General features: G+C 36.2%; 1 protein-coding gene across 1 annotated transcript in view; it reads left to right on the top strand.

The window, feature by feature from the left end:
• LOC128664024 (protein NDNF-like) overlaps window positions 1-22,046 on the top strand; it is a 69,462-nt gene that overhangs the window by 8,245 nt on the left and 39,171 nt on the right. The window contains exon 2 of the mRNA XM_053718672.1: window positions 14,849-15,061. Coding sequence (XP_053574647.1) covers window positions 14,895-15,061 — 167 coding nt within the window. The 5' untranslated portion in view covers window positions 14,849-14,894. The remainder of the gene's footprint in view (window positions 1-14,848; window positions 15,062-22,046) is intronic.

The raw sequence follows: 22,046 nt of genomic DNA, 5'->3' as shown, positions 1-22,046 counted from the left end.
CTGTTGTGGCCAATTTTATGTTGGAAAGACGACGGACAACGCACGACTGAGGATGGCTAATCACAGATCTGCAATAAGGATCGCTTTGGATAAAGGAACATCGGACCAACCTGTGGCAAGACACTTTCTCTTGGCCCAACATAAAGTTACTGACCTAAGGTTTATCTTAATTGACCACGTTCCAGCTCTCAAACGAGGCGGAGATAGGGATACAACCCTACTCCGGATGGAGTCCAGATGGATTCATAGACTTGGTACCCTGCACCCTAATGGCCTGAATATGTCTAATGACTGGCGCTGCTTCCTGTGATAAGAATATTATCTTATTACCTCCTAGCCTACTTGTGTGATGACACACCTACACCCACTTTTGTGGGACACAAATAATGGCTGGACTTTGGCACGGGTATTACGCACCAATGTGACCCTGCTTCATTTTACTCTAGGTGGTTAACTAACCAGTGAGGGTCATATGCTCTAGTATGACACACACTTGGTGGGACCCACCCATGAGTACTGTTTGGACCCATATGATGGCAACACACGGGGGCATGCAGGCCACATTAGTACATGGCATATGGGTTATGGAAGGGTACCCCAGATACTCTGGGACTGGTTGAAGGTCTGGTTGTGGAACCTATATAAATGGGTAAAAACCAAATACATGGATTACCTGAGTGGTTGGACCAATGAATGTCTAGAGTACCAATGTTACACTAATAACTCGCCTCTGTTAATAAGCTAAGGTTGTCAGTGATTAACTTTGATTGCCACTTATAACAGTGAACCAATGATAGAATTTGAGGTTCTACTGTATGGATACCTGAGGGTCCAAGCACAAGGTTTTAGGCTTTACTATTATTACTTAAACATAGGTCTATATGTTTGTATACTTTCTCTATATTTAAATGCAATATGGATTACCCTGTTGTGTATAATCTGCCACCACACATGTTAGCATTATGGTAGGAATACAGTATAATACTTAATATATATGCATCTCTCCCCATCGCTAACAATTGCTGTATGACAGTTATGGGACTGTGCAAAGATCATGGCACCGAATAGGACAGATTACACCATTTAGTATATACACCTTATTTTTGTCCTTTTTAAACACTAAGTTATGGCGCTATAAAATGGGACTGTTGAAATATGACTCAGCTTTGAACAATTTTCCCCTAGCTCGCATAAGCGCAATAACCGATGTGGACTGTAAACTAGCTATGCATAGATGGCAACAGGGTTACCGTGACTACGCGTGAACACACACGCATACGTCATCGGCGTATGCTAATTAGCCATGCGCTAGGCTAACGGACACTATTGACACAGGAGCTGTTCACTGGGGGCGCGTCTCATACCAGGATCAGATACAATCCTACCTATACATCACTTAGGACATGTGCTAATAGAAAGTAAGTGCCTTTTCTTTGTGTTAGGCCTCAGAAGATATGATGGCAGATACCTACATAATGCTTGTGTGCACATATGGTATAAACATGAGTTGACATTTGTACATCCAATACCGCTAACATAATCTGGAGGGCCCACATTGTCATAAAATCTATAACGGACCAACAACACTAATTCATTATGCTGAGTGAGTAATATATTTCGGATATGATCTGACACATCTGTATTACCGCTGTAACTGCATGTTGAATATTGCTATTTATATTCATGCTAGAAACTAATAGGTATAGAATTACCCTATGTGATTGAATGCTTGATATTAACTATGATACCATTTAATTTACCTTTGCCACTAATCTAATGATATAAATTAGGATTGAACAGGGACTCATAGATGTCTTATAAGTATTTATTAAAGTAACATATATAATGACTCATATGATTATGCTAGCATCTGTACACTACTGAATTGTAGTTGATCTTTTTGGAATTAGTAGTTTGGTTACACTGAGATACATAGGGGTTATCACCATGACAACCCTATTTTTGGCGCAATTCACTGTTTTGATTTGGTGGTGGGTGTGGCTTAAAGTATTTATAGATCACTATGTTGAGTTGTATGTTTGTTCTGGTCTGAGGAAGGGATCTGTGAATCCCGAAACGTTACCTAATAAATAAGAATGTTTTTGGAAACCCAGTGAGTGCAGTCCTTTGTTGAAGATCGCTGTGAATAATACTGATCTGGCACCCTGGTTGCTGACTATATGACATTGTGAGTGCAGATACACATGGAGGGTATATATATATATATATATATATATATATATATATATATATATATATATATATATTTATATATACATAGAACATTTTGCCCTATTCCTATTCCTATGAGGAGAGGCTAGCCAAACTGGGCCTGTTTTCTTTAGAAAAAAGGCGCTTAATAGGTGACATGATTACTTTATATAAATATATTCAAGGCCCATATACAGAGATGGCAGAAGCTCTGTTTATTCCAAGAAAATTGTTTGTGACCAGAGGTCACAATTTAAGGTTGGAGCAAAGGAGATTTAATCTCCTGCAACGAAAACGTTTTTTCACTGTAAGAGCAATAAAATTGTGGAACTCATTACCAAAGGAGGTAGTGAATGCCAATACCCTAGATACATTTTAAAAATTATTTGGATACATTTCTGTCTATAAACAAAATTCATGCATATGATTGCTAGTATTAAATGGGTCACCTTTTAGTGGGATTATTTAAGCTTAACTGGAGCTTTTTGTATATATTTTAGATTTGTATAGGTTGAACTCGATGGACTTCGGTCTTTTTTCAACCTCATCTTCTATGTTACTATGTATTCCCCATTTTCAGAACATTGAAATGTATAATATTTCCAGTAAATACACAGTAAAATACTTTATTAAAAATGAATATTGCAAAAATATGTATTTACATGTTTTCATCTACTTGACAGCAAAGGGCTCCAATGTACATATATATATATATATATATATATATATATATATATATATATATATATATATATATATATATATATATATATATATATATGTGTGTGTGTGTGTGTACATATGTATTTATGTATTTATATGTGTATATATGTCTCTAAATACATATATACACTAATAAATACATGAATACATATGTACACACACACATATACAGTATATATATATATATATATATATATATATATATATATATATATATATATATATATATATATTTATACACATACATATACATTTTTAGAGATGTATATGTATGTATCTCTATGTTAAAGCCCTTTGCCTGACTTTTTTTTTTTCTAACACTTGAGATCTCATATCTTTGAGCCCTTATAACTTTTGTATGCAATATTTTTTTTAAAATAATTTTTATTAGATGGTGTTATTATGAGAGTAAATGTACTTTGTAATGTATATTTCATGTATTTTGTGAAACTTTTTAGTTTCACAAAACAGTTGACCAGAGCACTGAGGACGCTGTAATCATTCTAGCGTAAATCACGATTGCGCTTAAGTTTACTTTCAACTCGTAATACGAGAGTGAAACCCCTTATCGTGCGCATGCAAACATTTGTGCTCCACTCATAATCTGTCTCCAAATAAGTAGCTCCTTTGTAATGCTTGTCATTGTTTCTCTCGTTCAGAGAGGGATTGCTTGGTATTTCAGGGCTGGACTGTACTGTTAAGTCAGACTGATATGCTTCAGGAAAGTTCTTCTCTGTGAAAGGCACATGTTAAGAAAAAAGAGGCTGCTTCTTGGTTGGTAACTAGCCATAGAACAAGCTATTATGCTATTGTTCGTTCCCAGGTTGAGCACTTCTCTCTTTTTATTTATGCAAATTATGACACTTAGGGAAGTCTCCCTAAGTGTGATGTGGGAATCCAGACATGGACCTGTTGCTCAGTGTGCCTAGATATATGGCTGAACCTCACTAACGAGTCCCACAATAGGCCGAAACGTCTGGAGTTTTGCTGTTTCTCTTGTTCAGAGAGGGATTGCCTGGTATTTCAGGGCTGGAATGTACTATGAAGTCAGGATCAGACCGATATGCTTCAGGAAAGTTCTTCTCTGTGAAAGGCACATGATGAGCAAAAAGAGGCTGCTTCTTGGGTGGTAACTAGCCAGAGAACAAGCTCTCTCTTTTTATTTATGCTTGTCCTTTAGGTCAGTGGCATCATTATTATTATTATCAGCTATTTTTAGAGCGCCAGCAGATTTTGCAGTGCTAAAGACATAGTTTAAAATATGCAAGGTGAGCGACAAAAGGATAGAGGGCCCTGCCAAGAGTTTCACTATTGTAAATCATCTCTCATGAAGGTGAAATACAAAGCAGCTATATTTGAAGGCTTCCATTTGCTCAAAAAACATATTTTCTTCAATGAAAAATGACAGTAAACACCTTAATTATGCTTAGTAAAACAACTTTGCAATATACTTTCATTATTTATTTTGCCCCCTTTTTCTGTCATTTAAGCATGAAAATTGAACACATGGAGGCTTCACAAGTCTATCCTTGCCACAAATCTCTTTCTAATTTTCAGTTTGTTATCTTATCATTTCTGCTGCAACCAAACTGTGGATTATAACACAATGACAGCATCAAACCCTATCATCTTTCAATCCTAATAGTCTCCTCCAAATAAAGAAATCTATTGGAAGACTGCAGAAAAATGATGTAATTATAAGGTGTTTACTGTCCCTTTAAATAAGGGAAATACATAGAGCAGTGATGGTAGCTTGCAGTGTTGGAAGCTAGGGGACACTTGTGGATATTAATTATAATGTGAAGATGTGGGAATCAACATGTGGCTTATATAGAGCAGTAGAGAGTATAGAGAGTTTTCATAAAATTTGATGTGTAAGATTGTTATATACAGGATATGTATGGGTGAAGGGTTCAATTTGCTTCCCTTCTTTTTCTTTTTGGTACTTCATTTTCTCTTTGTTTATATATTTGTATGATACTATAATATCAAACAACCCCTATGTGGGGTCTTGGCCTTTTTTCCTATTTTCTCTCTTTTTTTTTTTTCTAATAAAAATATTTAAACATAAATAAGGGAAATAGACATTTGTAGCTCTGAAAATGTTCTACAACATATAAAGTGTCACCTTTTTAATACTAAGGTAAAAATAAGTAAAAAATATTTGTCTTTTAAGGGGATTTACTTACAACAAAGTCATATTTGTGGAGGAGCCTATTACATACTGTACATATACAATTTTGCAATAGTTCTTTCTAAAAGGGCATGTTTCATCCTTTCCATACTGTGTAGTGTTGACATTTGTATGTCAACACTACACATGATGCCATTCATCTTACACCTCCTAATTGATATTATAAAACTTTATTGTCACTAAACATGCTCTGTGCAAGCTTGGACAGTGTCAATATGGAGAAATGGCTCATGGGTGGCGCTGGGAACTGGCAAGATTCCTCATGTCACACCTCACTTTATTAATACATCTACAACTACCCAGTGTGAAAGACAGCACAGCAGCAGATCCATATACTTCTCAGTCTTATAGGGAAGCTTTTGTCATTTTGCTTATTGAAGAGAAGGGTCTGAGATTAGCAAAGTGGTTACCAAGGCAACAGCAGCACTGCACAGCAGTTATTATTAAAGGAACATTGTTAATCTGAAAAAACAGCAAATAATACATCATTTCCACTAATAAAAGTGAAACATATTGTAAAGTCATTACCTTAATGACAGCTTTAACTCTGTGGGGTATATATTCTACAAGTTTGTGCTGTATTTTATAAAGTATATTATTCCAGTACTCCTTAGATAGTCTAGGGGCTCGATGATATAATCTTCGCCAGCTCGAACCTACTTTTTCTCGTTGACTCTCGCAGGGCTGCCCAGGTGCAATGATCGTAAAAAAGGGGCAGTCCCTGCGAGTGGCGAGATGGCTCCTATTAAAAGTAAACAAGCTCGCTGGATAGGGACACTTCGCTCCTTAGTGCGCACTTTAGCAGGGAGCAGGGGGAGCACTTTAAAATTAAAATCATGCAGCCAATATAGCCCACATTATGCTGCTTTCTGCATAGAGCATCTTACATTCGCCTATATTTTAGTATGCATTTGTTTTTCTATTGGAGTTATAAGTGTTCGTATTGTTTTGAGAAAAGCTTGCCACCTTTTAGTTGGCGAGAAAAAACTGTGATATTTGCAGTGCGAAAATCTTTATAGAATTACGCTGGGATTAGAGAGACATTTTCATATACGCCCACAGAACGCCTATGTTCAGCCCATTTTACGAAAAAACAACAATTACGCTTTGCATTTTGTATTTATAAGTTCGAATTTCTGTGTGATTTTTGCATATTTAATTTGATTTATTCGTGTGTAAATTACATACAAATTTAACTTTTTTGTTAACATACGATTTTCGGTGAAGATTTTTTTTTTTTACGATTTTTAATGCACCTTAACAATACAATTTGTCCCTGCTAATTTTGAGTGAATGGTTCAATTATTTGTTTTGTATGATGCTTAAAATACGAATTTTGTTGTGCACATTTCATATGAAAATACAGTATACCCCCTTAGCGAGACACCCTGTTTTCAGGGTAAAAAGTGGCTTTAGATCATTCCACCAGGGAAATAGGGCTGGCGAGCATTCTTTGGTGAACTGCTGGTGCAACGCCGCCCCGTGCAGATTCGCGGCCAATTGGTCGCTAGCAGGGGGTGTCAATCAACCCGGTCGTAGGCGGACAGGTTATGGAGCAGCGGTCTTTAGGCTCACCAGAAACACAGGGCTTCAAGCTCCATACGGATCTTGATAGATATGCCCCAAAGTCTGCACTTTAAGCACAATTGTTTGCATAACTTCAAGTGAGTGGGACTGATTCTTTGTTATTGTCGCCATACCTTGATGATATTGCACTAGGAGGCACCTCTGTTTATGTCCTTTTTTAGGAACTTCATCCGTTTGCTAGGCTGTGTCACAGAGAGCGGCCAAGATCCCTTACTGAACCACTTGGATTATTGGGACTATACTTTTTTTGTGTATCACATCTATATTTTGTTTATATCCTCTGATATTTCTCTAATATTTGAAGTTGAGCACCCCCTTTTTAAGTTGTGGATCTTTTTCCTCACTTAGAAAACATCTAACATGACATTATCAAAACTGGAAGTAGATAAAGTGAAACTGCAATAATAACACTGCATTTTAATTTCTGTTCAGTCGATAAAAATCATTTAATTAGTGGCGGGTAACTATGCTAAAGATGCCCCATTTTAGATAAAACAAAGAGAAATTACTTAAATACCCCTTTAAATGGACATGAACCACACTTTTTTTTCATTCATGATTCAGATACAAATTTCCAGTTTATGTCTATTATCAAATTTGCTTTACTCTCTTGGTATCCTTTGTTAAAGGAGAACCAATTCACTACTGGGAGCTAGCTGAACACATGGCGTGAACCAATTACACAAGTTATGTGTGCAGCCACCATTTATCAGCTAATTCACAGTAGTGCATTGCTGCTTCTCTACCTAGGTATAATTTTTAACAAATAAAGCAAATTACATAATAGAAGTATATTTGAAAGTTGTTTAAAATGGGATGCTCTATCTAAATAAAATGACAATATTTGGGTTTCGTGTCCCTTAAAGGCAACTGTTTGAAATATGAGAAATAGTTAAACCATGGCATGGTTGTACCCTAAGCTTGAGAAAGGGACAGGCTTCCCGAAACGTTGCTAGTCAAATAAAGTTTGCTTGTTTAAAGGTGCCACCTTCAGCTCTTTGGTACCTATATACTTTAGAGGCCTTTAGAGGGAGGTCTGCAAGGTGTTGCACCTACTCTATATACATTGTTGTGGCAGTTGCCGTTAGGTGTTGTGCTGACCCTACTGTACTTGGATGGTTGTACCCTAGGGTTGCCACCTTTTGTCTAGAAGATTCCTGGACACTTTCTAAATGGGGGTGGAGGGGCGTGTCTTGGGTGTGGTTTGGGGCGTGGCTTCTCACAGCTGTAAATTCAATATGAAATCAAATATATATATATATATATATATATGTTATATAATATATATATATATATATATATGTATATAATATATATATATATATATATATATATATATATATATAATATATATTATAAATATATAATATATGTACATTATATTATAAATATATAATATATAGATGTATATATATATATATATATATTATATATTATAAATATAATATATATATATATATATATATATATATATATATATATATATATATATATATATATATATATATATATATATATATCTAAGCCACAGTAGGAAGCTAGTCTCCATGAAACGTGTTTGTATTTGTAGTACACCTCTAGACTTGGCAATCAAACATGGTCGATTATCACAGAGGTGCTGTTAGTTATGGGACCGGTCACCGGCTGCACGCACCTCTAAACCTCTGCTGTTTGACTGTCTTGTCTCCTCTGCAGCTGTTGCTACGAGTTCCGAGCACTTCACAGTGCTAATGGCGCTAATCTAAGCATACTCACAGCTGTGCAGCGCAGGCTCAGCACAGCGATAAATTGACGTGCACATGACCCTCCTCTTGCTCCCTCCCACATACTACAGCAGGCATGCTCTGTCTCTCCTCCCGCCGTGCTAAGAGCTCCCCTGGCCAGCTAAATTTTTCTCCATCTGTGCTCACTGCTGTGCCAGCCCCAGGGGAGCTCTTAGCCTGGGGCATTTGACGGTAGATCTGGGACATGGGACATACAGTCCCAGACCGAGACTGTCCCGGTGAAACCGGGGCAGGTGGCAAGCCTATTGTACCCTGAGACTGGAGAGGCTTCAGAAGTAGCAGGTGGTCAACAGTGTACAAAGCAATAAAGAGGTTGAGCAGAATATGTTAGGAAAATTATCTAGGGCTGATACTGAGTAGGCTATTCACTATTTTAGAGATGAAAGTCTTAATCATAAGTTGAACTTCTACAGTTTCATTTTAATGCTGGATGCTGAGTTTGATGATAAAAGTGTATGACGTTGGGGTCGATTTGCCAAACTAATTCTATGGAAAAGAATGTACTAGCCAAGTTTCATATAAACTGAAACTTAAAGGAACATAATACTCTTATGCTAAGTCACTTGAAAGTGATGTAGCATAACTGTAAAAAGCTGAGCATCTCTATGTAAAAAAGGAAGATATTTTACCTCAAAATTTCCTCAGCTCAGCAGAGTAAGTCCTGTGTAAAAAGTTATACTTCAACTGCTGTCCAGCTGCATGTAAAAAATAATGAAAGAAAGAAATGAACTGCAGCAAATCAGCAACAGTGCTGAGGTCATGAACTCTTTTACTGTGGTCTCATTAGATTTCATAGTAAACTTCCTTAAACGGAATAGGGAAATAACATGAGTGTGCATAAGGCTCACTCCCTTGCCTTTACAATGGGATGTGAATACTTAGGACATTTTGAGGTAAAATATCTTTCTTTTTTACATAGAGATGTTCAGGTAATCTTTTCTAGTCAGCTTTTTACAGCTATACAGCATCACTATCAAGTGTTTCAACATTTAAGTTCTAGTTTATCTAGTTTAATGACTGATATACCTGAAGATCATAATGATAGTGTCCTAATTCTCTAATTTGTAATAAGAAATGTAAGTGTCCTGTTTGTTCCAATTTAGTTCCCAGTCAATTATGTTGCAAGCTCAAATTTATAAATGCAGAACACAGGCAATCTTCTTGGCAGTAGGGTATGAGAGCCAGATTCTACAAAAATCACCAGCTTAGAGTCCAGTCCAACATTTGTGGGGCAGCCCTTATAGAATTCTATAAAAAAGTGTCTGTCCCTGTAAGTGGCGAGCTGTCTCCCATATAAATAAAGAGAGCTCTCTGCAATGTAAAAGCTCATAATGAAGAACAAAGTATACAGGTGAAACTCGAAAAATTAGAATATCGTGCAAAAGTTAATTTTATTCACTAATGCAACTTAAAAGGTGAAACTAATATATGAGATAGCCTCATTACATGCAAAGCAAGATAGTTCAAGCCGTGATTTGTCATAATTGTGATGATTATGGCTTACAGCTCATGAAAAGCCCAAATCCACAATCTCAGAAAATTAGAATATTGTGAAAAGGTGCAATATTCTAGGCTCACACTCTATCAGCTAATTAAGCCATAACACCTGCAAAGGGTTCCTGAGCCTTTAAATCGTCTCTCAGTCTGGTTCAGTAGGAATCACAATCATGGGAAAGACTGCTGACCTGACAGTTGTGCAGAAAACCATCATTGACCATAAGGAGGGAAAGCCTCAAAAGGTAATTGCAAAAGAAGTTGGATGTTCCCAAAGTGCTGTATCAAAGCACAATAATATAAACTTATGTGGAAGGGAAAAGTGTGGCAGAAAAAGGTGCACAAGCAGCAGGGATGACCGCAGGCTGGAGAGGATTGTTAGGAAAAGGCCATTCAAAAGTGTTGGGGACTTTCACAAGGAGTGGACTGAGGCTGGAGTCAGTGCATCAAGACACACACAGACGGATCCTGGACATGGGCTTCAAATGTCATATTCCTCTTGTCAAGCCACTCCTGAACAACAAACAACGTCAGAAGCGTCTTACCTGGGCTAAAGAAAATAGACCTGGTCTGTTGCTCACTGGTCCAAAGTCCTCTTTTCTGATGAGAGCAAATTTTGCATCTCATTTGGAAACCAAGGACCCAGAGTATGGAGGAAGAATGGAGAGGCACACACTGCAAGATGCTTGAAGTCCAGTGTGAAGTTTCCACAGTCTGTGTTGATTTGGGGAGCCATATCATCTGCTGGTGTTGGTCCACTGTGCTTCAATAAGTCCAGGGTCAACGCAGCCGTCTACCAGGAGATTTTGGAGCACTTCATGCTTCCTTCCACAGACGAGCTCTATGGGGATGCTGACTTCATTTTCCAGCATGACTTGGCACCTGTCCACACTGCCAAAAGCACCAAAACCTGGTTCAATGACCGTGGGATTACTGTGCTTGATTGGCCAGCAAACTCGCCTGACCTGAACCCCATAGAGAATCTATGGGGCATTGCCAAGAGAAAGATGAGAGACATGAGACCGAACAATGCAGAAGAGCTGAAGGCCGCTATTGAAGCATCCTGGTATTCCATAACACCTCAGCAAAGCCACAGGCTGATAGCTTCCATGCCACGCCGCATTGAGGCAGTAATTGCTGCAAAAGGGGCCCAAACCAAGTACTGAGTACATACAGTATGCATGCTTATACTTTTCAGATGTCCGAAATTGTTCTATGTACAATCCTTGTTTTATTGATTGCATGTAATATTCTAATTTTCTGAGATTGTGGATTTGGGGTTTTCATGAGCTGTAAGTCATAATCATCACAATTATGACAAATCACGGCTTGAATTATCTTGCTTTGCATGTAATGAGTCTATCTCATATATTAGTTTACCCTTTTAAGTTGCATTAGTGAAATAAATGAACTTTTGCACGATATTCTAATTTTTCGAGTTTCACCTGTTCAAGGAGAACCTAGCGTATGTTTAAACTTTAATATTATGCCTAATACAAATCAAATTACGCTGTTTTCAGTACACTGTACCTTAAATTTGTATGCCTAGAATTTCCTTTCAGAGTAACTAGTGTTTTGAGTATTTTGATTAAAGCTTAACACATTTTAATTTGTGACAAAAAACAGTGAGATCTGCAAACATGTTTACATAATTACACTGGGATTTGAGAGAAAGTTTCATACACGCCCTTGGAATGCCCATTTTCTGTAATACTCGTGGGATATTTCTCTATCAGACCAAACTTGGCCAGCAGTCTTCTTATCCCGGCGTCAAGTGGAAGGATAGGAAACATCCCAGAACAGAGTGAGTTTATGAAATGAGGTAAGCAGTACTCACGGCAGACAGGACAGTCCTTCACGGCAATAAGATGAAAGCAGAGAATGGTCAAGACAGGCAGGGTCCGGCAACAGGAAGACAATCCAACAGTATAGCAGTTCAGGGGTAAACAAATAGAATGGTCAGACAGGCAACTTCAGCAGTGATATGGCAATCCAGCAAAATAACAGTTTAGGGGTAAAGCAAAATAGAATGGTCAGACAAGCAGAGTTCAGTAACGGTATGGCAATCTAGCAGTACAAGGGTTAAGCAAGCAGAGTGGTCAGACAGGCAGATTTCAGTAACGATCTAGCAATCCAACAATACCTGTAATACAGCACCCAGAAGCACACACAGTAACACCTATGCTTGGGCACAGGTGAGAGTGACTGAGACACTTACATAGGGTAGGATTCGCGCCACAGAAGGGATCCGGACCGGCATCAGAAGACAGGTCGGGCGGTGATGACATCATCACCTTGGTGTAGTTACACCACCGCTTCCCTAGCAACAGGAGGACCACTTGTGTCCGTGGCAATGGCCACAGCAGAGCCGAGGAGAAGTCTGGCATTTTCAGCCAATTTTATGACCCCCCCCCAATAATTACAGTTTGTATTTTTTACTTTTAAGTACAAATATCTTGCTTTTTTGCACATCCAGTGTACTTAAATTATGATTTACACCGTGCATATTTAATACAATTTATTCCTGTGTATTTTGCATACAAATTTTACGATTTTGATAAAATATGATTTGGGTGAACAATTTTGTTACAATTTTTGATGCACCTTAATAATACAATTTATTCCTGAGTATTTTTGTGGGAATGGTTAAATTATTTGTTTTTTATGATTTTTAAAGTACTATTGTCATTGTGCAAATGAAGATTCGGTATATGCCCCTTCGCGAGACACCCTGTTTTAACGGTAAACAGTGGCTTTATATATTTCCACCAGGAAAATAGAAGGACTGTCGAGCATTCTTATAAAATCTCACCAGCCCAGAAAGTTTTATAATCAGGGCCTATGTTTTTAATTTTTACAGAGACCTGCTACGGGACCACAAGTATTGTAGCTCCCAATAAGGATAAGGCGAAAAGCCAAATAATAGCAGCAATCATATGTACCCACCAATCTCACCATCCTTCTTCTGTTAGGGGGCTGCAATGCTTGCTTACCCCAAGTGGGACTTTACATATGTGTTTACCCACAATACAAGAATAACATGCTCTAACAAACTAGGCTATAATTTCTATTTTCTTGCATTAGAATGTCTATTTAAAGGGACCGTCTACACTAAAATTGTTATTGTTTAAAAATATAGATAATGCCTTTACTACCCATTCCCCAGCTTTGCACAACCAACATTGTTATATTAATATACTTTATAACATTTAAGCCTCTAAATGTCTGCCTATTTCTAAGCCACTACAGAGAGCCTCTAATCACATTCTTTATTATTTGCTTTTCACAACAAGAGACTGATAGTTCATGTGGGCCATATAGATAACATTGTGTTCACGCCCAAGGAGTTATTTAAGAGTTAGCACAACACAGTACTAAATGCAAGTCAATAGATAATAAATAAAAGGTCATGTGATCAGGGGGCTGTCAGAAGATGCTTAGATACAAGGTTATCACAGAGGTTAAACGTATATTAATATAACTGTGTTGGTTGTGCAAAACTAGGGAATGGGTAATAAAGGGATTATCTATCTTTTAAAACAATAAACATTCTATTGTAAACTGTCCCTTTAAGTTTTTCAAATGCACCTTAATTATTTCATTACTATAAGAAGTTTACTAGCTCTTTCTGTTATCAAGAGGGTGTTTTGATACTTATCATATTTATACATTCAGGGTCAGATTACAAGTGGAGCCTTATTTAACGCTCCCACATTAACTGAGCTAGAAGTAAGCGTTTTGCTCACGTCAGGTTGCGCTCATATTACAAGTTGAAAGTAAACTGTCTTTGCTTGCGCACTAACCTGATAAGAAACCAAACTTACAATACTGCGTGCCCTATAACATATTCCCTCATAGAGGTCAATGGAGCAAAAAAACACCATTCTCGTGTGCAAACACTGTCGCATAGTCTCAAGTACTCTAACCTGACATAAAAATATGAATATTTCACATTCCAATGTTCTTCACATAGCAGAATATGTTCTATTTATTCATAAATAAATATTTATATACAGATATGTGATGTTTTTTTGGTACAATATATATTTCTACATATATCGGATGGTATTTTGTTAAAATATATACATCGATTCCTATATATGCAGGATTATATATAGGTATATATATATATATATATATATATATATATATATATATATATATATATATATATATAGGAATATCTATTTAGAAATACTGCTATGTGCAGAACATTGGAATGTGAAATATTTTAGTAAATACATAGGTAAACACTTTATTATGAATATTGCATAAATATGTTTTTCATGTTTTCATCTACGTTCTTAAATATACTGTATGTCTATATACTGTATGTGTGTGTGTGCATATGTATTTATGTTACATATATACTCATATAAATACATATATACATGCATAAAACTATATATATTTAGACATGTATATGTACAGTATGTATATGAGCCCCTTGTCTACCTTTTTTTCTAACACCTGAGACTGTGCCCTTATAAGTTTTTTGTGTAATATTTTTTTAAATAATTGTTATTATATGATGTTCTTATGAGTGTAACTGTACTTTGTAATGTATTTTTTAAGTGTTTTCTCTGAAGTCGCACTAAACCGACGCACATTAACTTTAATTGCGCTCAAACAATTGAGTTTACTTTCTAGTTTTGTAGTACCTGTCTTTCTAAAAGTTACATGGATGTAGATTTGCCTTTTCCATAGTACTATATAGCACAAAACAATGTTAATTTATTTCCAGACATACACAGTTTAGTACAGTTCTGGAATGCGCTTTACAAACAGTTCTGTAATTACCCAGAAGAAGCACAATCCTAATTCAAGGCTATCCGATTTCTTATTGTAATTGCAGTGAGAGAAATACAGTATCTTGTGCGCTTAAGGAATAATCACAGACGATGGAGATGCTGATTCTTGCTTTTATTCTGTGGATTTCATTTTCCTCCCAAAGTTATGAAGGACATGCCTGGTCCCCATTAAAAACACATCACAAGAATCAAGTCAGACATCCTCTTCCCATAGGACAAAGAGTGGATGGATTTCTACCAGTTGATAAACCAGCCAGGTAAAACCATAAAAGTTTTATGCATTTAAAGGGACAGTCTACTCCAGAATTTTTATCGTTTAAAAAGATAGATAATCCCTTTATTACCCATTACCCAGTTTTGCATAACCAACACGGTTATATTAAGATACTTTTTACCTCTGTTGTTACCTTGTATCTAAGCCTCTACAGACTGCCCTTCTTATTCAGTTCTTTTGCATTTTAGCCAATCTATGCTGACTCATAAATAACTTAACAGGAGTGAGCACAATGTTATATATATGATGCACATGAACTAGCGCTGTCTAGCTGTGGAAAACTGTCAACATGCACTGAGATAAGAGGTGGCATTCAAGGGCTTAGAAATTAGCATATGAGCCTACCTAGGTTTAGCTTTCAACAACGAATACCAAGAGAAAAAAGCTAATTTTATGATAAAAGTAAATTGTAAAGTTGTTTAAAACTGCATGCCATATCTGAATAATGAAAGTTTAATTTTGACTAGACTGCCCCTTTTATTGCTAAACTTTATGGAAAATATATATATATACATTATAAGAAATATTAAGTTGAGTTTTTGATAAGGCCTTGTTAAGGTGTTAACTGCAAAGCTTTGGATGGTTTGCCTTTGTAGATGTATTCGATCTTATATGAAAAGAAAAATTCTAAATTGCATGCAATATTTGTTTACTGTTCCCATGTGAATACAGTATTTACTTTTGAAATTTACATTAAATGACCAGATAATCCCTGAAGTTTCTAGATTTAAGTGACAATTTTAAGGGACAAAGTACCTTATTTTTTTCTCCCCTTTACTTTGTTCCCAACAATTCAGTTTACCTGCATTACATATTTTCAAAGAGTGTATTAAATTGATCACAAACATATTATTTACATTTATTTCAGGATTTGAAATGCCTAGGGTATCTCATTCCCAACCTAAACTTCAAAATTTCAGCACCTAATTTTTTTTTTATTCAGATAGAGAATACAGTTTTAAACAACTTTGCAATTTCCTTCTATTATCTAATTAGATAAGTTGCTTCAAATCACATGCTCTGAATAATTAAAAAAAACATTGGGGTTTCATGTCTTTTTAAATACTGGCTATAGAAAAGCTGTGTAAAACTATCCAGCATAAGAAATTAGACTCCCAGTGGAGATTAGGAGAGATAAGTAATAAAAAGGTAACTTCAAATTGTTCTCTCTACGTATTGGGCTTTGGTATACAAACAGATATAAGATAAGAAAGCATTTGTATGTACAGACAGTGATAAAACAATGAGATCTGACTTCCCTGCAAAATCAATCTATTACAATTGTTTGTGGTTTTAAAGAACAAAACCATTAATTTCACATACAAAATAAACCCAAAGGAGCAATTTCTCATACATTGTATGGTCTGCTGCTGGTATAACAAGTCAACGGAAACACATTAAGGGAAAAACAATTGTGCAGTACACTGCCCCCTTCAAAGGGATATTAAATTATTTTTTTATGAATGTATAAGAAATTAGTTACTGTTTTTCAAAAAAGTGCATACTAAATTAATTATTAAAAAGCATTTAAAACTGTCATTTTGGTAACAACATATACATTATTGTTGCATTGCAGGGCACACCCCTGAGAAGTCATTTGAATTGTATCTTTTACTTTGGCCAATTAGTATTAAATATATATGAGCTCCTGCACATATCAAGTATTCATTATGCAGTATATAGAGGATCAGGGTTCTGAATTACACAAAATGCACCCTAGACCTGCTGTGGAGGAGTAGAAAAACTAAGATTTATGTATCTGAATGAAAGAAAACTGGTAAAATAAATAAAACTACATTGCAGTTTTTTTCCCCTGTGCATAATTAAGCATTTTAAGAAGAAATACAGGGACAGGAAACCTTTATTTTTTTCTTTTATGATTCAGATTGAGCATAAATTTTGATTTTCCCCCCCAATTTATATCTATTGACTTTAATCTCCCTCATGGTATTCTTTGTTAAAGAGAATATCTAGGTAGGTAGTGTGCACGTGTTTGGCGGACTATATAGCAGCCTTAATTAATCTCCATTTATTTTATAGTTTTAAGGTATACAATAATTAGTGAACATAGATAATACCAGGTTTTGGAAAATATTTCATCATCAGAGCGTGATGATCAAAAACTTGCTGGAATGAACAGAAAACACTTAACGTTGTTTTTGTTTTTTTGATCATTTTTATATATGTGTCTCTCCGTCACCTCCAGAACTCTGCATAGATCAATACAGTGTTTTAAAGCTAAAATTTGCCTTTCTAAAATCCTTTAAGGGAACTTGCAGTGCCGACGAGACTGCTTACATTATCTCGCCAAAGTGGAGAGCTTTAAATCAGATTAAAACATTAAGGCTCAAGGTAACAGGGGGGGGGGGCTTAATAATTAAAGTGTATAGATTTTTATATTTAGCATAAAATAGGCTGTAGGATGGAAATATTTTTTTAAATTATCAAAAATTCCACCATGGTTGTCTAACTTAAATGCACAAAACCCCCTATTGGGTAAAGGTTTAATTAAAGCTGTATGTTATATCAGGATCTCTATCTACAACATTAAATGCTTGTGACATGTCTCAACAATACAAATCGTATACTAATCATGTGGATCTGACTACAACAAACCTGCATTACCAGACAATTCTACATGACGTGTATTTACAATACCTATTTGCTCGCAAAATACACCTGACATACAATCTGTATCTTGCTAAAATAGAATCCGTAGGATCTGATTAAGCAGTTTCCTATTCCAGTACAACACATCATTTATTGGAATCTGCTCCAGCAGCTGAACTGGGTGTTTTCCATAAGATACAGATGTGATCACAAACACAGACTATATGCAGCCCTGTCACCCATAGACCCTTCCTGGATCTCTATGTGCTTTATCTGCAGATGCCCTTGGCACATGGGGCACTTACATATTAAAATCCAAATCACAAATCTGTTACCCAGGCAAGTGCTCTATTGGGTGCCAACCAGCCCAGGGAAACAACATTACATTATAAACTAAACAGTATAACCTTTTACTCTAGTTTTTACTTTTTATTCAAATGAACTTTAACAATGCAACGTTTTGGACTGACCTGCTTCTCCACACACAACCTCTGAATTTAATTCCAATAAATGCTACAGAAAGATACCTAGAAACTGCTAAATGCAGTATTTTTGTTTATAAAAGGCAGATATATTTCTAGTTGTATTGTGGATATATAAAAGCAGTACTATAATCATCTGCACAGTATGTATGTTTTGTATTGCAGAAGTGTTTGCACTGTATTATTATAAATAATCCATCCATACAATGGGTAACTGCACATTAAGACACCAATGATCCATTTGTACATAGTGCTCCAGCACCAGGTTGCCCTATATTTTGCCATGCCAGGTTGCCATTCTCTGTGTACCAGGTGCCCTTACCTTACAGTCAGACTCAGACAGTAATTTTCTTGTCAACAGGGCAGGGCACTTGGCAGGTGACAGGCTCCGAGCCTCCCACAGCAGTAATGAGCACACTCAGCTCACTTCACTTTCCTGCAAGTCTGAGGGCGGCAGCCGGCATCACGTGATGTGAGCATGGCATGGACATGATGCTGCCTCCCCCAAATACGCAATCCGCAAACCACGGCACAGACTGGAGAGTGAGTGACAGTCTGGAGTCAGGGTGGGAGGGATGAGGTGAGGGAGGGTATATACTTGCTGCCTTCAATTGCTTGCTATTCTTACTAGTCGCTCCTCGGTTTGACCCGACCCCCCCTCCCGAAAACAAGCGTAACTACTAAGTGTATTAGTATTACAACAACCAGCACAGGAGATAGAGGACTGGTCCCGGAGACCAAGGTGTTAAACTCGAGTAATGAGAACATACAGATAATTAATCTTTCTAAGAGAATACTATCACCAAATCATATTTGTGTTCTATCTAAAGGACTATCCTTCTCCCCTACCCTTGATCAGTTCTCACTAATAAAGGACTTAAATCTATTTTGTTGTAAATTAACTCTGAAAAAAATGTACTGTAAACATGAGGACACTGACTGTACTGACCAACAAACACTCAGTTTATTATATGATCTCTTAGAAGAAACCGAGAGTGGTACAGTTAACTATACTGAACGAAATTTGGACAGGGTACTTAAGAAAAAGTCCCAATTTATGCCACCCCAAAAATATCCTCTTATCGAGGCTTTTTTAAAAGTAGTAACAAGTGAACTGCTTAACTTAGCTAATACACCTATTGACAACTTAACTAAGGAGGAAAGGGCAGCCCTAATGGAAATCCAAAGCTGGGATCATGATGTGCTGAAACCAGCGGACACGGGGGGTTATGTCATCATTTGGTAGAAAGAAATGTACATTAAAGAGGCTATGCGACAGCTTAAAGGGACAGTGTACAATCATTTTCATATAACTGCATGTAATAGACACTACTATAAAGAACAAGATGGCCAGATACTGATATAAAAATACATGATAAAACGGTTTAAAGGGACAGTACACTGTAAAATAGTTTTTCCATAAATGTATTTTAAATGACTTGTTATACCAACTGCAGAGTATAAAATATTTGAGAAATTGCATTTTCGGGTTTATTTGTATATATGAAGTAGCTGGTTTTGTGCTTTGAACCACAGCCTATTACAATGGGTTGAGCTTCAGGTAATATCAGATCTCATTATGTTATCACTTTTATGTACACACACTTGCTTCCTTATCTTATATTTGTCTGGAACACTAAAGCTCAATACATAGAGAGAACAATGGAAAATTATCATTTTATTACTTAACTATCCTGCATCCCACTGGGAGTCTAATCTCTTCTGCTGGCTGTGTTTACTAAGGCTTGTCAATAGCGTATATGCCAGTATCAAAACTTTCAATATAGGTTGGGAAACCACAAGCTAAATCAGCTATTTCAAATGCTGAAATATGAGTAAAGGAGCTACTTGCAACCAATTTAATACACTCTAGTATGTAAAAAGGATCATTGGGAATAATTTTTGGGTGAACTGTCCCTTTAAAGACTTACTTAGAAGCTCTCAGTTTAGCTATGTTGAAAAGCTAGTTGGAAAGCCTATTCTAAGTGGGAAATAAGACACTCCCCACTCCCCCTTCTTTTGCATATGAAAAGACCCTATACATAAACAGGAGCAAGCTGGAGAAGGTAGCTGACGGTATTCACATCAAACTTTGGGGCTTGGTTAGGAGTCAGAAAATCACAGCAATGTTATTAAAAATAAGCAAAACTATACATTTTTTAAAAAAAAATAATATTATGACCTATATAAATAGATCATCTACAAAACATATATGCAAAGAAAAAATGAGTGTATAATGTCCCTTTAATGACAAATTTTGTTATAAACCATTATTCTCCAATCCCCTTATGGTATTTACGAATCAGTACAATAATCTTATTAACCATTACAGAAAAAGAAAGGACATTTTTAACTGTTAAACATGATAAAATCTCCACCTTCTAGCTATTACCAAAAATCCATTAGAAAAAAGACAAACCACCAGGACGCCCGATCGTCTCTAGTATAGAGAGCTTAGTATTAACCTTTTCTTTGTACGTAAGGGATACTATGGATGTACTAAGTAAACTAGAGGATATAATTGTTGAAACAGACACACTACTAATCACATGTGACGTTGAATCTTTGTATACGTCTATTAGACATGACAAAGGGTGTGCAGCTGTACAATTCTTTCTTAATATGGAAGCCCAAGAGAAACAGGACAGAAACAACTTCATTGTTAAACTTCTTGAATTCATCTTGAAACACAATTTCTTTGTTTTCAATTATAGATTCTTTTTACAAAATCAGGGAACAGCCATAGGCTCCTTGTGCGCCCCCACCTACGATAACATCTATCTAGAGTGGTGGGAACAAGAAATGGGATTCAATGACCAACTTACAAAATATACTGCTAATGTAATATTATGGCTGCGTTACATAGATGACCTGCTGATTCTATGGAAAGGCAGGAAACCTTTTTTTTAAAGAGCTTTTGGAAATTCTGAACTCTAATGACTTAAATTTAAAATTGACTTACTCCATTAGTCCAAATGTAGTTGAATTCCTGGATGTTAAATTAACAAAAGATAGCACTGGAGGAATTAAATCAGATCTCTATAGGAAACCCATGGATACCAACTCTATACCCAAATCATCATCCAATAGAATGAGAGCTGCTTAAATTCTATTGGCTGATTTGAACTGCCAATAGGATTTTAGCTGCTCTAATTCCTATCGGCTGATTCAAATTTTTCAGCCAATAGGAATGTAAGGAATGCCATTTTGAATTGCATACCTTGCATTGAAGATTCAGTGTAGGGCGGCGACCGTATGAAGAGGATGCTCCGCGCTGGATGTCTTCAGGATATACCCACTCTGCACCGCCAGGATAAAGATAGAAGATGCCGCCTGGATGAAGACTTCTCGCCGCAGGGAGGAAGATCATTCAAGCAAGACTTCAAAAACTGGGGTGTTTTTTTTTTAAAGGGTATTAGAATATTTTTTGTAATTTTAGTGTTTTTTGTATTTTGTAATGGTAGTTTTTTTATTTTGTAATGGTATGATTTAGTGTAAGGCAGCTTAGGTTTTTTTTAATTCACAACTATTTACTAACTAGTCTGTCTAGTTAAAATACATACAAACTTACCTGTGAAATAAAAATAAAACCTAAGCTAGCTACAATATAACTATTAGTTATATTGTAGCTAACTTAGATTTTATTTCATAGGTAAGTTACTTTGTATTTAGATTTAAATAGGTATTATTAGTTAATAATTGTAACTTTAATTTAGTTATATTTTAATTATGTTAAAGTTAGGGGGTGTTAGGTTTAGGGTTAGGGTTAGATTTAGGGTTAGGGGGCAATGTGGGGGGGTGCAGTTTAGGGGTTAATAGGTTTAGTTTGTGTTGGTGATGTCGAGGAGGTGCGGTTTAGGGGTTAATAGGTTTAGT

The sequence above is a fragment of the Bombina bombina genome, chromosome 6 (assembly GCF_027579735.1).
Source record: "Bombina bombina isolate aBomBom1 chromosome 6, aBomBom1.pri, whole genome shotgun sequence".
Classification (NCBI taxonomy): domain Eukaryota; kingdom Metazoa; phylum Chordata; class Amphibia; order Anura; family Bombinatoridae; genus Bombina; species Bombina bombina.
The sequence above is the reverse complement of the archived record's forward strand: the minus strand, read 5'-3'. Positions and strand labels throughout refer to the sequence as shown.